The sequence below is a fragment of the Megalops cyprinoides genome, chromosome 4 (genome assembly GCF_013368585.1).
Source record: "Megalops cyprinoides isolate fMegCyp1 chromosome 4, fMegCyp1.pri, whole genome shotgun sequence".
Lineage (NCBI taxonomy): Eukaryota > Metazoa > Chordata > Actinopteri > Elopiformes > Megalopidae > Megalops > Megalops cyprinoides.
Genome location: NC_050586.1, coordinates 6,012,501 through 6,030,008, shown reverse-complemented (window position 1 = coordinate 6,030,008; position 17,508 = coordinate 6,012,501). Strand labels below are relative to the sequence as shown.

General features: G+C 44.7%; 1 protein-coding gene across 1 annotated transcript in view; it reads left to right on the top strand.

Moving 5' to 3' along the window:
• The first annotated feature begins 270 nt into the window (after positions 1-270).
• Positions 271-17,508, top strand: part of LOC118777253 (protein SCAI) — a 34,215-nt gene continuing 16,977 nt past the window's right edge. Inside the window, exons 1-3 of the mRNA XM_036528050.1 lie at positions 271-459; positions 862-945; positions 13,290-13,421. Of these exons, the coding sequence (XP_036383943.1) occupies positions 13,315-13,421 (107 nt within the window). The 5' untranslated portion in view covers positions 271-459; positions 862-945; positions 13,290-13,314. The remainder of the gene's footprint in view (positions 460-861; positions 946-13,289; positions 13,422-17,508) is intronic.

The following is a 17,508-nucleotide window of genomic DNA, read 5'->3' as shown; positions in this document are numbered from 1 at the left end:
CGCATTGAGGACGCGATACTGGTTTCGCTTCGTTTTCTCTGACTGACAAATGTGTCCTCCAATGAAATCTCGCCCCAGTCTCACAGACGTCATTCTGTCCTGAAGAGAAAACTAAAGGCGATTGTGTCATGTTTGGATGAGGAGCGCTTTACTACTGGCCGCAGCTGGACACAACTGTATCAGTTGTCAAGTAGCTAACCAACGTACGCTCGCAAGAATACCTGTGGGCCGTGGCTAAATCGTCAAGTTGTACATGACGTAGGGACACTGCACTGCATTCGATGCCTTGAATTAGCCTATTAGTTGTAAAAAATTTGCATACGTTTTCCACCTGGATGCGGTGCAACATTGCAATTCAAGATAGCTACATGCACGGCACGTTTGTAATACGCTGGGGTGGCTACGTGGTACTATTCAGCGAGCTAGCTAACAAGTGACTGGAGAGACAAAAATTATAACGTAAGATTTTACGTTTTTGGCTAAAATTGATTCATCTATTGTCCTACGTAACTATTGAGAATAGCTTGCAAGCGTGTGGAATGCATAAGCGTATGCATTAAATCTTTATAAATATCAGCCTGACGGAAACATTATGACCATTCATATGGAGCTACCTAATGGAGCTTGCTAATTGCAAACCAAGGAATCTATAATTGCAAAGCGAACAATTGTTATGTTTACGGTGACATACAGTGTCATTGACTCTGACAGCTAGGCTTGTTGTATGAATTATGATTAGCTAAATAATGACGTGCACTTAGCCTGTGATAGCCTGCAAGCGATGTCTGAATTCTGGTTTTCTAGACAAATCCTTCCCCGTTAGCCGATTATCTCAAAACAATATTATGCCGTTTTTAACAGTATCAAGAGGACAGACAGAGATATTAACTCCTGTCGTTGCAGCCGAATTTGAGGATACAAACGGACAAAAATCACAGAAAACCGGTAAGTGCTTTTGTTATTGCATTAATACCTCCCTTGGTCCCTTGGTCTTTTCCCTTCATTTATAACGTTACACGCGCTTTGTTTCTGGTTTTGCGGCAGTGCTGGTATTTGAGGCATGTCTTGGACCCTAAGAGAAGAATGTGCGATTTGACGTAGGCTCGTCTTGTCAAGCACCTTGTCAGTGTGGTTGGCTTTACGCAAAACAGACAGGGCTCGGTGTCTGGCTGCTTGCTGATTGACTTGAGGTCTCGGTCACGCACACGCACATACACACAAAAACTTAAAATGCGACCCAAGACCCAAGTATTGTCATCGCCATTACTCACACTCGTGCTTTGGGAGAAAATGTTAATTTTTGCGTTTGCCAGGTTACGAGTCTTTGGCTTCATTATCACGAGTGGCCGGAGATCCAGTTGGAACTATTTGTACTCGAGGTTGAACGGAGCATCCTCGGGGCTACTCGTTCCCCATCAGACCAGCTAAAGCACGCAGGCTGCAAGCTGCAGGTAGAGGCGACGAGGCTCACAGAATGAAAGCACACAAATTCTAAACCCTGTCATCACTGTGGGTCGTACCCTATTTAGCCCGTACGGCGTGTATTGCCATAACCCTTCTCGGTATATGATTCATCTTGCCTCGTACCGAGCCACTAAACAAGGTCAAATTGGTCAGTCGAATGTCTCTTTTGTAAGAATCTCGTGTATAGAGAAGATCATTTTGAATGGCCTGGTGGAGTTTGGTGGCATGAAGAGAATAAGCACATTACTAACATGTTCTTGCTTGCACAGTACCGCTCCACTGTCATACAAGGCAACAGTCTTCATGACTCGCTGCTCTTGAATGCACGAGCCCAGTTAATTATGGGTCATTTACTTGTTTCATATTTTTGGCATAAGTGTGGCTGTCAACACTTGCTGGACGAAAATGCTCATTGCTGGCGAAAGACCCTCTTATAAAATCTGATTGATGTTTTGAAAATCTAGACAGTGTGATTTATTGAAGTGCATTTTAATGTCTCTGGTTAAGTGTGGATGATCCGGTAACACCAACACTAACATCAGAGGAGAGAAAGCAGTGAGCACCTTCTATGATAAACTGACCCCTGTGAGAAGGGAGTGTGGGATGGGATTTTTTTTTAAATATGATTTGCTGACAATGTTTTATTTTTTCCGGTTGCTACAAGATTTTGAAAAGGCTGTTGTATGTAAATATTGTTCCACAAAGTGGTGCAGTTAGCCTAGTGTCTTGTCTTAACAGCTTTGAGACTGAATGAACATTGGCCTTGATTGCCCCACCCCCACCCCACCCCCAGGTATTTTGGTTAATTTCACATTTTGATTAATTAAGCACTTAGCACTGGAGACCTTTCTAGTGGATAAGTGCCACTGAAACTTTTTTTGTTGTTGTTTTGGTGAATCAAAAGACAGCACTCTCTAGAGTTTTTTTTTTTGTGATTTTCACACAAGATGACAGGGCCTCTGCTATTAATACAGCACAGTGAGTGCTGGGGACCTGGGGTTACCAGAGCCTGCTGGTGCGTTTCCTGGCTTGTGGTGTTTCCAAGCCGACGGCTGCGGGTGGAGGAAGTCCTCTCGGGGGAGAAGGGTGGTTCTAAACATAAACATCACCATCTCTGCACAGAGAACTGTGCAACACAGAGACCTGTCCAACTCCATCACATACAAAATTAGATGGTTGTCCTATTTATCTTCTCTATGCATGTGTGTGTGTGTGTGTGTGTGTGTGTGTGTGTGTTTTTGTTCATTTTGCCTTAAAATGAGGATGATACGATTATCTGTTAATGTCGCCATGTTGCCGATTCTTCTCTGTCCTTTTTCTCCTCTCCCCGCCTCAGCAGAAAAGTCAATGGTTCTGTTAAGTATCGGCAATCTGGAAATGTGACCCTTTTCGCTGAATGTTATCTGGAGGAACATATCTCTGCATTCCTTTCTTCTACCCTTTTCCCGGACAGAATGAGGAATGGCCACGAATGGTTCCCATGGCCGTGCTTTTAAAGAAATTAATGATATCTCCATCCGCCGTTTGTGATGATGAATTGTCTTCCTCATTTGATTCGGTACTGCCCCCTTCAGTACTGAAGGAAGCTACCGGTACAGGGCACTCAATCACACCAGGCAGTGGTAAAAGAGACAGTGAATGTGCTCGGTTAGTTAAAGGTGTTTGCGTGTGGAAGTGGCGTGTATAACTGTTGCTGACAGAGGCTGGTGATAGCTCCCACTGACAACACAGTAGCCTGTGTATGCAAAGAGGGGAAGCAGGGAGCTGATCAAATTTAGGGCATTTCCAGAGGCCATCAGGCAACCATCAGCCGGTCAGTTTTTGCATTTGCATTTTTCTCTAAGCAAGGCTCCCAACAGCAGGCTTATGAAGACGTGTAATAAGCGGTTCCAAGCCATCCTGCATCCTTGTGCTGCAGCTTCAAACCTGCAATTCTGCCACTACACAGAGGCGGCATCTCCAAGCAAACACGCTAGCATATTCCTGCTTATTCAAAGTATGTATTTTATTCATGTGTTCATGTTTATTTAAAAGGAATCTCTTAATAGGATTGTACTGAACACTCATTTCAACATGAACATTTATTCTTCGGTCCTTCACGTCAGCATGCACACTGTATAATTACCTTAAGGACTCAACAAAGGAGTTTTTAATATGCAAAGTTTTACATGTAAATCCCTGTTTTTACTTAATTTCGGTGTTTCTATGAACAGTGCTGTTACTCCTGCCGAAAACTAATAGGAGGCACCATTTTTGGTTAATTTATCAAGATCCACAGAATTTTTTTGCTGCACCTCTTAGTAACGGGAAAGAACTAAGAGTTCAAGTAATCTTGGATGCTTCTTGCTACATGCAGAATCAGAGAGACCGATTTAACTATTCAGCTCCTGTCACAGCTCTAGCAAGTGTAGACTGTAGTGTTAGTGCATGTGCTGTGCAATTAATGACTATTAATGACTACTGCAGGCACGAAGAGGCCTCCTGTGCTACCCGGCTCTGTTGTCTGGAAGTAAGGAGATCTTGCCAGATATGCAAAGAGGCAGATATGATCAATATTCTTCTTAAATGGGAGTTATTTGGAAAATTTCCAGATGATGGTGCTACGGAGTTTTGATCGCCATCAGATATCGGGGAGGGCGTGTATGTGTGTGTGTGTGTGTGTGTGTGTGTGTGTGTGTGTGTGTGTGTGTGTGTGTGTGTGTGTGTGTGTGTGTGTGTGTGTGTGTGTGTCAGGCACATCTGTTGATGGAGGTCAGATGTGTCAGTGGCAGGTAGTGATATATTTCATGGTCATGGCAGTGTGAAAGCTCAGCAATGGCTACTGTGCTACGTCCGTCCGTGAACAACTGACCGACAGCTGCACTGGCTGGGGCACGTGCAACCCAAGGACTTCATCCTCTGAGGTGTCCATCACTGCAGACCTCTTCAGAAACCTGTAATGTCCCACCCAGCAGAGGCTGCCTTTCAACACGTGCAGCGAAGGGCAAATTCTGTTGGTGCACACAGCAGCTGAACGCTGCACACCTATCTGGGTGTCTGTGTGCCACACCAAACCCTTCATCAATACTCACGGTTCCTCTCAGCACTGAGGGCAATTACTTGAACATTAACTCCAGTCCAGTAGTTCCTGGTCCTCCCAAACCACAACCCTTCCCTCTGTTTGATGGCTTGATGCACAAGAGAGCAAGGCGGGTTGTATGAATGACAAAGGCAGGCCACACACTGGCAGCTGTGACAGACACTGGTTTTAAAGGATCTGTTTGCACCAACACCTTCATTCTATTTAGCACATTCCTTTGGGTGACCTGTTGTGATCCGTAAAACACTTTAAACCCAAATGTGGATCAGTATCATGTCGGATGTTCCAAAACAGTCAGTTAAAGACAGGTACTTCCATGGTACCCAGTTAAAGGTAGCACCTGCAAACAGTTCAGGTAGATAAGCAATAGAAAAATTAATAAATTAATCAGTTGTACAGTTGTCGTCAGGCAGCAACCAGTTGTCTGGTGAAAGTTAGAGGTCTGTTTCCTTCACCACCAAACAGTGTAAACTAAGCAAACTACACCTCACCTGGCTGTAACTGTGGACTCCTGATTGAATCATTGTACTACAGAGTTCATGCTGCCGTGTTGAAGATGTGCTGCTTTTCCGGGTAGGACATTTAGCAGATAAATGGGCTAGGAATCGAGACTGTTGTGACGGCAGCAGCTCCTAAAGTAGAAGATGTACCTCCCTTGAGTGGGAGGCCATTCATCACTTATAGTTACATTATTACATTACATAACTGGCATTTAGCAGACGCTTTTACCCAGAGCGACTTACATCAGTTACAATGTTATCATTTTATACAGCTGGATATTTACTGAGGCAATTGTGGGTTAAGTACCTTGCCCAAGGGTACAACAGCAGTACCGCAGTGGGGAATCAAACCGGCAACCTTTTGGTCACGAGTCCTGCTCCATAACCACTATGCTACACTGCCGCCCCAGTTTGTCAGACAAACACCAAAGTAGTTTTATATGAAAATGGCATATGATAATGGGTTTATGTTAATTATATTTCTCTAGGGACTTGATAAAGAAATCGATCCAAATGTCCACTTGTGCTACTGTGAAGCTTTCATTTAAAACAGTTTCCCTTTCCCCTATCAATCTCTTTTGTATTGAAGGAAAGGATTGTAAGGCAATGCAGTTTCAGCCAGGCACACCACACAGCCAACCCTCAGAAGTTTGCATTTGATCTACAGTCCCTATTTGGAGGCACTGCTGGTAATTTACGGTCTTTCTGCAGCTCTGTAGACTGCATTTAATCTCATATGTCAAACACACAAGATACACAGTTTGTGTCTGCCCGGCCTACATCGTGAAAAGAGGGGAATTTACAGCGGGCCTGGACAGCATATCTGTCTGCAGTAGCAGAAACCCGCAGACACGCAGAGCTCTGTAGCACATATACCATGGAACATGCATGTTTTGGAAGTACTTGTTTCCCTTTCTTACTAACCGAATGGCTCCCCCAGAGTTATAGCAGTACCTTCTGTTTACCACTAGAGGGAAACAAAGAAATAATAGGGTCTTCCGCAGTAGTCTCAGTCCCTGAACTGTGATTGTTCTTGCTCATGTTATGGAGCGAGAGTGAGTGTGTCAGATGCTGCAACTCTTTCTGAAAGCCTTTTAACCACGCAGGCAGAGCAAGCTGGTCTTTTGTTAGTGGTATTGCTTGTTTTGTTATGGTTGATGGAAATGGAGAATACGCCATTCTGAGCATGCTGTGGAAGACCTTGTTCGTCTGACATCCTCCCTCTCCCCTTCTCATTATCATCGCTCTCGCTAGGGCAATTAAAATGGCACTTTGTATTCAACAAAATACCGTTTTCAGACAGTGGAGGATCTGGAAATCTTTCTGAGAAGCAGTGCTGCAGTAACAGGAAGTACTGAGCGGGATCGCGTTGTGGTGCAAAGTGAAGAGGGCTTTGAGGTCTAGGTAGTAGAGGGCTGTAGAGGTCTAGGTAGTAGAGGGCTGTAGAGGTCTAGGTAGTAGAGGGCTTTGAGGTCTAGGTAGTAGAGGGCTGTAGAGGTAGTCTCAGGGTCCTTCACCATGGCCATCCATTCTCCCCAGAATTCTGGGAATACTTAATACTTGTTACCTAATGCTTAATACTTAATACTTAATTCACATTAAATTTTAGTCTGGTCAAAAAGAAGCACACAAATTGCTTGTGTTCTTTTTTTGAGGAATTGCAATTTGAATTATGATAATCCGGTATAATAAAAATAGTGGTGGCTGCAAGGATAGAGTGACATCACCCAGACAGTAGGTGAGGTCAGCCACAGGGAGGTGGGTTGCGCATGAGTTTGTAATACAGTGTGTTCAGCACAGATGGCCTCTCCTGTCCATCTGGGACCTGGGGTCTCTGTAGGTTTCACTGTGGGATTCAGTTACAGGGTCATTCAGGCCCTTTTTACATTTTTGTCCTTTTCGGACCAGTTTGAATCCGCATTAATATCGATTAGTTAAGTAATTTGAGACCTAAAGGACTGGCGTTGCCTATAGGAGAGGCATCACAGACTATGCAGATGGACACACTCATATGCTCTGCGGGGGGTGAATATCGATATTGAGAGACAAAGCGTTGTTATCTATACATATAATATGCTTAACAGAAACCCTTTTATTCGTGGTGGCGTATATGGTTGAACACACATTTATACAGATGGATATTCACTGAAGCAATTCAGTTAAAGTACTTTTCTTGCCCCACTTGGGAATGGAACTGCTAACCTTTGGGTGACGAGCCCTGCTAATTAACATGACTGTCTACGAGCCAGGTGTCCTCACTTGCACAGAAGCCGCAGAGTGCAGAAAATTAGTTTAGAGAGGGCCATAAATTGGACAGTCTCCTTTGGTGGAGCCCTGTTTTTTGTGGCATGGCAGGTTAGATGTTTTTAGTAGAGGGGGGGGTGAATGTCTGGCTGAATGTCATTGGGTTTGTCAGACCATACACACACGGTTTCAGTTGTCCAAGTTGTTTGGGGTTTTGCCATATAAACAGTAGGACGGTGAGTCAGGGTGGTGACGCTCCCAAGATGGGACACACATGCTGCAGTTATTCACTGTTGGAAGCTAAAATTCGAGGATCTAAGGCTAGTGGCCAAGTTCTCGGTCTCTATGTTAGTACAGCTTTTAACTGTCCTGGAGAGCTTGGTCCTAGAGAAAAGTCTGGACAGCTGGCCCTTGTTACATCTCCTGGGGAGAGATCTGTCTGGGTCCTGTCAGTACTTTTTTGTTTAGTAATGGCAGATGTCAGTCGTGTGTGTGTGTGTGTGTGTGTGTGTGTGTGTGTGTGTGTGTGTGTGTATGTGTATGTGCTTTCAGTCTGCTTGTTCCAGAAGACCTGTTGGCACCATTTTGTCTGGAATCTTGGGGGGCTGCAAACGTCAAAACTGGGAAGGAAAAACTTGCACACTCACTGTTATTTTCCAGACAATTTATGATTTATTTAAACAATGTGTTGGTCAAAGTTTTGAACAGAATACAGATTTCATCAGAACCTGTGAACTGTGTAACTCTATCTGGGCTGTGAAGACCACCAGTATGAGAAAGCTGTCTGACTCCACAGTGCCCACACTAAAATGTCTGTAGGGGATGGTATTGACCTGTCTCCCTCTGGAGTATCAAATGTAAGGGACTGTAGCATAGTGGTTAAGGAGGAGGACTTGTAACTGAAAGGTTGCTGGTTTGATTCCCTGCTGGGGACTCTTGGGAGAGGTACTTAATCCACAATTGCCTCAGCACATATCCAGCTGTATAAATGAACAACATTGTAAAAAAATGTAAACTAAAAGTAAGTAACTCTGGGTAAGAGCTTCTACTAAATGCCAATAATGTAATGTAAGGGAGGGGCCACCATCTGGCCCCAGAATTGTTGGGCCTCGGTCCACCTGCACTATGCCTTTTTCACTCTGCCGCTATAAAAAGAAAACAAAAAATGAATCTCGTGCATCCTAGAGGCAGTTTGACTATGCCATTCTTAAAATGACTGAGGGAACTCAGTGATCCAAAGAGAGGGTATTTCCCCTGCAGTTGGTCAAGTGAATGACAGAAACAAAATTATCAAAAAGTTTATTTCAACAAGTGGTAGAGAGGGTAAGCAGTCTATGTACACAGACAAACAAGGTATCAACAAATCAGCAGCAATGTTCTTGGCCAAAATGGCAGTACGCTGGTAGCTGGCGACACATTATTCACACATTATTTTTATTGTTGTTATGTTATTTTTCAGGGATAAATAAGTAACTGAGCTTCAAAAAATCAAAAAATTTCAACACAGTAAGATTCACACATTGACAGCAATTTGCACACCCATATGTTTGCATGACAAGATGACAGATTCCCTTAACGTCTGACACTGGTGACTTCTCCCCTTTCACAGCAGCATTACTAAATGCACCCACAGGTGGTGACACTTCCAAACAGCAAACAACAACAAAGGCATGGTTAGTTCATTCAAAGAAACAAAAAAATTCTAGAACCATACCACGCACAAAAGGGCGGACAATAAACTTGACTAGATCAAACACAATCGTCATATGTTACAGTGTGAAATAGAACACATGGGCTAACAAAGAGAAAGAGTTGCTATACAGAAAGTGTAGTAAGCAGTGATAGGGCTCTTCATTCTCTGCCCAGCCCGGTCCAGAGTTTCTTCACTCTCTCTGGCATCACGGCTGTGCTAGTCTCTATAGTGCAAACAAATGCAACACATGTCGGTAGAGTACATGGCATTAAAAACACTACCTCTCATTCGAACAAACTGTACAATTTGCTCCCAAGGATAAACGCATTTTAATAACAAAAAGCAAAAGCTTGCATACTGCGCCCTCTAACATGTTACGCACATGGACACAGAATTGTGGAAGAGGTAGGCTTACCTGCTTCCGACCTGATCGACAATTTAAGCTGTGTGATTGCATCTCAAAGAGAGCAGCTCGTATTTAGAAAACAGCCGATGTCGAGTTGCTTTTTTTTATTAGAAAATGTTTCCCTTTGTGATTCTGTTCACAGAAGGGAATGCAATTCGGAGTGGTTTTAGAATTTTTTTTGTTACGAGCAGTGAGCCAAAATTAGAAAGAGTAAAGCTGTTTTCATATTGAAGTTCATTGTGGGGAAAAAAAACCAATTGGATTCTGTAAATGTCAGAGTCAGTAATGTGAGTCTGGGAGCAGCGAAGCTTAAACAGGGCGTATGGTTTGACCCCTCAAGTTGCACAAGGTTTCCCTCACAGCACTCTGCTTATGGAAAGCGTTGGATTTTACACTTTAATGTCGGGTGCAGTGTCAGCCTGAGTGCCTCTCAAGAGGCTCAGTTAGGATGGAAGGCAGAAAGCTGGCAGCAATTGTGTTTGACCAGTAAGGGCCAAGTTAGAAATCCCTCTTCTGATCACCGGTAATCACTACAGTGCCCCCTGCTGCGCACTTGTGTTACCTTAGACTCACATTCTTTTTCACGTTAGTGCACACATATGCACGCTTGCACACACGAGAGCGCAGATAGACTGGAATATGCACACACATGTGCTTGCACACATACACATGCATGCCCACATTTCCGGATCCAGCTCTTATATCCAAATGGCAAGCAGACATATGGGAGTCCGTATTTTCTTTGTCCCTCAGTTACAGTGGGGTAACTGCTTTTCCCACCAACCACCCCCCGGGATCCTAGTGACTGTTCTTTGCTGCCAGGATACCTGTAAAAACAGTTTTTTCAAAGCCATTGTTTATCAAAGGGAAGTATAATTACATAATTATACTATAGTACTGACAGTACTGTTCAAACAGAATAATGTCATCCATATGGAGCACCATTGTTTTTATTTGTATTGTAATTTGTTGATATCAATTACTCTGAAGTTGTCCCACAATTTATAATAAAATACATATAATACTAATTGTTATTATTAATAATAATTAATTGCAGCTGCATTAACTGCATATATGGAAGTTTTCAAGGAACCCTGTTCTTTCTAGTGGAAAGACTAGTGGAGGACAGTGATCTACCTCAGCTACCACCAATGTGTAGCGCCCACCCCATTTTGTGCTGAGATTGCTCACTGTGTTTCTGTTGGAGAGAAAGAGAAGTACTTCCACAACTAAAGTAAGGGATTATTTGATGGCCAGATTGTTAGGAAGCTTGGTCAGGACAGTGGGGAACCCCATATTGTTTGTGGTTAGTGGCGTAGGTTCTTTGGTGACCACATTTGAGTCAGACCACTGGTTTAACTTCTCATCCGCAAGACACATTATGATAGAAACATGACCTGCCTACAGCACTCCGAGGTGATTTTATCGGTTTCTATATGTGATTGGAGCAGGGAGTTTTTAAAATAAATAAACAGTCCTCTTTTATGAAGTATGTATGTGGTTTCCAGGCTCTGCGTGTACATTTGACTTTTTGCTCAAGACTTCAGTAAGGATGGCTGTTAATTGTACATTAAACATTCTGCAAAATGCCGCCATCAGATTACTGCTGACACAGATGTTACTGCAGTTGTCATTAACTGTTAATTTTGTCTCCAATTTCACATTCAGAGGATATTAACACTTGGTTCCAGATTTCAGGGAAATGTCTCATATCACGTAACTGCTCATAATGTTAATTTATGGATTTGAAGTGTTCCTCCTTTAGCTATGATTTGGCATTTCATTACTGATGCTGTCAGGTCCATAATTTCTTTTTTGGATTTTAATTTACAAATCTGTGCGTTCACTTCTTGCTGGGTAATAAGGATTTCCAGTGCGTTTTGGCAGCTGATTTATGATCATGATGCCTCGATCATCAGGCCTTCCTTTTTCAGCTCTGCTCTGTTATACAGTGTACATCTGTCTGTCTGTCTGCATTTATTTGTATGTCTGCTTGTGTGAGTGTGCGTGCACATTTAACTGTATGCATGTGTATGTGTCCAAATATGACTCTTTGTGTGTGTGACTGCATGTGCATGTGCATGTCTGTGTGTATGTGTGTGTGTGTACTGTATGTACGTATGTGTGTGTTTTATGCATATGTATGTCGTGTGTGTTTGTGTGTTATATGCCTGCATGTCTGCGTACGCGTGTGTGTTTGCATGTGTGTGTGTGTCTGTGTGTGTGCACGTGTGTGTGTGTGTGTGTGTGTGTGTGTGTGTGTGTGTGTGTGCGCGTGCACGTATGTGTGTGTGTGTGTGTGTGTGTGCACGTGTGTGTGTGTGTGTGTGTGTGTGTGTGTGTGTGTGTGTGTGTGTGCGTGCTTGTGTGTGTGTGTGTGTGTGTGTGTGTGTGTGTGTGCACATATGTGTGTGTGTGTGTGTGCACGTGTGTGTGTGTGTGTGTGTGTGTGTGTGTGTGTGTGTTATATGTGCTCATGTGTCTCTCCTTCTGTCCTTCTTCAGCTGGAATGATTTCACAGCTGAGCAGCAGCTTCTCAGCCTTATGCAGCCAGCCTTGCAGGAAATATCTCTCTCCCTCTCTCTCTTTCTCCACTCCTTCTCCCTCTTTTTGTCTCCCTTTCTTTCTCCACTCCCTCCCTCTCTTTTCCTTTTCCTTTCTCTCCCCACTCCTTCTCTTTCCCTCATTTTCTCTCTCTTTCCATCTCTGATTTTGTTTCTGTGTATGTCCGTCTTTCAGTGTCTAACTGTCTCACCTTTCACTACATCTCTCAAAGTTTCATCTCTCTCTTTCTCACGCTCTCTCTCCCCATCCCTCTATTTCTGTGGGTCCTTTTCCTCTTTCTCTCTCCTGTCTTCCTTTCTGTCTCCCTCCCTCTCTCCCCAGCCCTACCTGAAGTACATTATTCTGCACTCAGCTGTTTCAGGTCTGCTGGTGCGGCGAGGAATAGGGAAATGAAAATGATGGGTAGTTGTGAGGGGGGGGTGAGAGATATGAGTTATGAGGATGAGGCTGATGACTCCAATTGTAACTCCATTACGGACCCTGACCCACCATTGGCCTGAGTGTAAATCTCACTCCCACATCTCACACACACACACACACACACACACACACACACACACACACATGTATATACGCTCCTCTCGGCTCCGGCCCCGCAGAGAGGCCATGTGCGATGGTCTGTCTCTCTCCGGAGGCCTGGCTGGCAGCCACTGGCTCAGTCCCGGGTCCCGGGTCACTGGACGGCAGACGTTTCCTCCTCTCCCCCATATCACGGCTTCAGAGCTGATGTTTTTGTGAGTGGAGACCCCTTCTGTCTGAATTATTCATATGTGTCAAAAGAAGGCGAAGGATTGGCAGTGAGTTCGGTAGTCATATTGACTGGATTTATTGGATTAGCCCTCTCTCTCTTTCTATCTGTCTGTCTATCGCTTCCTCTCTTTCTCTCTGATTTCCTTTTTTCCTCCTACTTCCTCACACCCACGTTGTATACGCCCTCTTTCACCCTCTCGAGGAACGCCGTCTATCAGCTTCACTGGAAACACCCTCTCTCACACCCACTCGCTCGCAAAGATTAGACTACTACTGTAGAGCCAAGAGCACAGGGAATACAGTTCTGGCTCCTAGCGCTGTAACAATCCATCCCTTACTACTCTACAAATAATGTGTAATTCCAAGTTGCTATGGAAATGTGTAAATGTATGAAATATTCCACCCGCCAATGTACAGACTGGTGTGGTACACGTAGTAATAAAGTTTAGCATTGTGTTCTGAATCGTCTGGTTCTACACTGTCTTTTAACATAATAAACTGTCACGTTATTATGGAATCAGACGAAGTTAATTTAATGCAATCGTGTGTGTGTGTTTGTGTGTGCGTGTGTGTGTGTGTGTGTTTCAGAGCGAACTGTACAGCATCAGGCGGTATGACCGGGGCAGGAGCCGAGGACGACATCCCGCTGAGCGAGAGAAAGACCGTCACTGACTTCTGCTACCTGCTGGACAAGTCCAAGCAGCTCTTCAACGGCCTGAGGTCAGAGCCCATCCTCCTGTCCTTCAATTGCAAATAATATTATGTACTGAATCATCTTGTAGCTTATATTATTGCATATTATATTTCCCAAGAGGTACACTTTAGCAGTACAAATGTTAGTTGCAGTTCCATATCTTAGTTGTGAGCATTAGACAGGGTGTTGGCCAACCTGTGGCCTGTCAGCAGTTAACGTAAGGCCCATGAAGTGTGTGTGGAGGAAAAAAGCACATTCTTTACAAATTGGATCAGTGCGATGATGTTATTATTGAGTTCTGTGAAAGACGTGAAATCTCATTAGAGTGTCAACAAACATGAGGCTGCTCTTGACCAAAGAGTGTTCAGCCCCCCCCATGTCAAGTGTAAAATAAAACAGATTATGCAAGTAAAAAAATGTATTGTGTGATGAAAATGTAAGAGAAAGTATGACCTTCATCAATTTCATGAATTAATCTTGTTTTAAACCTCTGGGTCCTGCTCTGGACCCTGCTTTAGGAAATGTACAGTGTTGAGTATGGTTAGTCATGTTAGTGTTAACATGACTAACGGTTGGCTAGCTTTGATAGGTGTTCTATGGTAAGAATCAATGGTGAATTTTCGTCATTTTAAGGTAACTTGAAAAGCGCTCGGATACTGAAATGCAAGTTTGTTTGTTTGTTTGTTCCACCATTGCATCTTGGCCGAATGTTTGAGTTAGTCAGTCATTTTTAGTGGAACACTATTTATAGGCTTTGCATGTCAGTTGCTGTAGGCTGTCTCTCTCCTTCTGTCTCTCTTTCTCTCTCTCTCTCTCTCTCTCTCTTTATCTCTCTCTTTCTCTCTTTTCCATGCCTTGGTGTGTGGCCATTGCTGTAGTGCACTCTATGTTGGTGTTCTTCTCTGTGGGAATTCGCTGGTTCATTACCTCCTCTGTGATGTCAGAGATGCAGGATGGAATTTTTCCATCCTATCTTTCCGTATCATTTTGAGGGTCCGAATCTGCTAAGCCAGACACAGAATGTTTTAGAGAACATGATGACGTATTTGACCTGTATTTCCGTAGCTGCGGTCCTGTGTGGCACTGTAGGTTGACAGAAGTAGGTGTTTTACTGGATTCCCACTGGCCTTGTCGATCGTGAATCATGTATTCATGACACTGCATTTCCATGTTGTGTAATGCATTCATCTATCTAAGTGTGTGTGTGTGTGTGTGTGTGTGTGTGTGTGTGTGTGAGTGGGTGTGAGAGAGAGACAGACAGATTGAGTTTGGAGATTGTATGTATGTGTGTATGGGAGACAGGAGCAGATGGATTTAGTTTGACTTTGGTGTGTATGTGTAAGTGTGTGTGTGTGCAGGCATGCGTGTGTGTGGGTGTGTGTGTGTGTCTGTGTGCGTGTGTGTGTGTGTGTTTGTGTCTCTGCACGCGCGTGTGTGTGTGAGTGAGAGAGAGACAGACAGATTGAGTTTGATTTTGGTGTGTGTGTGTGTGTGTGTGTGTGTGTGTGTGTGTGAGAGAGAGAGAGAGAGAGACAGATTGAGTTTGATTTTGGTGTGTGTGTGTGTGTGTGTGTGTGTGTGTGTGTGAGAGAGAGAGAGAGAGAGAGAGAGAGACAGAATGAGTTTGATTTTGGTGTGTGTGTGTGTGTGTGTGTGTGTGTGTGTGCATGTGCGTGTGGGCGTGTGTCTGTCTGTGGAATGGAATGGTGCGGTGCAGCTAATTACAGTTTATCTATGAATCTGATTGTGTGTCGCTACTGTGCAGTGATGCTGTGGGAGGGGGCCTGGCGCCGGCACAGCCAGCACACTCCGCACAGACTGCGATCTTAAAGACCCAACGTGTGGCTGTAAATGAGGCTCCGCGCCTCCGAGTGAGAAATGATTTTTTTTCTTTAACTTCCTCCTCGAATGACAGCTTATCTCCCGGCTTCCACACTGGTGCTGAATGAGGGAGGAATAAACGGATCCGAAATGAAAGATTTTCCCCCGCTCCCGTGCGCTGTGCTCCAGGGCTTACGTACTGCATTTGGACCCCAAGGCAGGTGATTTTAGGGTCATGATGCCAGCTGACCTGGGGGGGGGGGGGGGGGGGGGGGTCAGAATTCTGGCATGACGTGGCATGCAGTTTTCTCACTGCATGCGTTCACATGGCTAGTGGTGGACAGTACCATCCTTGTGCTTTTTAAACCACCATGTGCTATTAGTACAACAGTTATTTATTGTTGGTAACTATCTGCTTAGTGATTGCCCTTCCTCGAGCAATTTACATTTCGCCAATTTATACAGCTGTATATCTGTTAGAAGTTAACCATCTCTGTCTGGGGTGCAATGGCAGTTCCTACCCCTGGGGTAGGAATGTTCTGTTTATAAGTCAGTTCCCTTTAACTCTGTATCGTCTTGTATTGGAACAGTGAGGCTTCATGAATCTCAAAATGGGTGGAGCTACTTTGTGTGGTCGATCAATACGTATGCATGCTCTCCATAGCCACACAGTGTGATTGCTTGAGATCAGCAGTTTTGGGGGCTCATGAAGCCTCACTCTCCAGTCACTAACAGAAGCCCCACTCAGGCTCTGTCTAACCCCCACCGCTGAGTTGGGAAGCACAGCAGATTTTTCAGAAAGACTCTCCTCCTCCTCTCCCACCCCTCTCTCCCTCTCTCCCCCTTTTTTGAGGCCTTCCTGTGGGCTGAAGGAGAAGTGGTGCTTCAGAACTGCTCTGTAGCGTGAGGAGGAGAGCAGGGCCTGGTCTCCGAGCTCTAATTGAAAACAGAAGCTGGTGTGTGTGTGTGTGTGTGTGTGTGTGTGTGTGTGTGTGTGTGTGTGTGTGTGTGTGTGTGTGTGTTAGTGTGTGTGTGTGAGAGTGTGTGTGTGCGCGTCTGTGTGTGAGTGTGTGTTAGTGTGTGTGCGTGTGTGTGTGTGTGTGTGTGTGTGTGTGTGTGTGTGTGCGTGTGTGTGTATGTGTGTGTGTGTGATAGTGTTAGTGTGTGTGTGTGTGTGTGTGTGCGTGTGTGTGTGTGTGTGTGTGTGTGTGTGTGCACGCATCTATGTGTGAGTGTGTGTTATTGTGTGTGTGTGTGTTAGTGTGTGTGTGTGTGTGTGTGTGTGTGTGTGCGCACGCGTGTCTGTGTGTGAGTGTGTGTTTGCCTGTCTGTGTATGTGTGTGTGTGTGTGTGTGTGTGTGTGTTAGTGGGTGTGTGTGTGCGTGTGTGTGTATGTGTGTGTGTGTGTGATAGTGTTAGTGTGTGTGTGTGTGCGTGTGTGTGTGTGTGCACGCATCTGTGTGTGAGTGTGTGTTATTGTGTGTGTGTGTGTTAGTGTGTGTGTGTGCGCGCGCGCGTGTCTGTGTGTGAGTGTGTGTGTGCGTGTCTGTGTATGTGTGTGTGTGTGCGAGTCTGTGTGTGAGTGTATGTGTGTGTGTGTGTATGTTAGTGGGTGTGTGTGTGTGTGTGTGTGCTTGTGTGTTAGTGGGTCTGTGTGTGTGTTAGTGTGTGTCTGTGTGCGGTGTGTGTGTGTGAGTGTGTGTGTCTGTGTGCGGTGTGTGTGTGTGTGTGTGTCTGTGTGCGGTGTGTGTGTGTGTGTGTTTTTCACAGCGCCGAGCGGAGGGAGATTCAGGTGTTGGCTGCTCTCCCCTCTGCACGGATGCAGCTCTTCTCACAGACTCCACCCACCCCCTACCTCCCTCCTGCACGCGGCCGGCGGTGTGCTCAGCCATGCAGAGTAGCGCGGTTGACACTCCGCAATGTGTGTGCGTGAATTTACAGCACGCTGCTGACTCTCTGATTGGGTGAAGGCCTGCAACTGCGTATGCCTGTTAGTAATGGGTGTACATTTATGAGAATGTGTATTATTGCTAGTAGTACTAGCACGGCTACTCTTTTAGCGTTTGATGGATGCTGTAATTGGGAGTGTAGGGTGCTGTGGACATGCTTTGTCTTTGACTCAGACATGCAAGGAGAAACACAGTTACATAGACAACAGATTTAATCAGTGTCACACACATTAGCATTCTCATGTGATGACAGTTGTGAGATAGGCACAGCATCACAAACACAATCGCATAAAACACCATACACTCCCACACACACACAAACACAAACATGCCCACACACAAA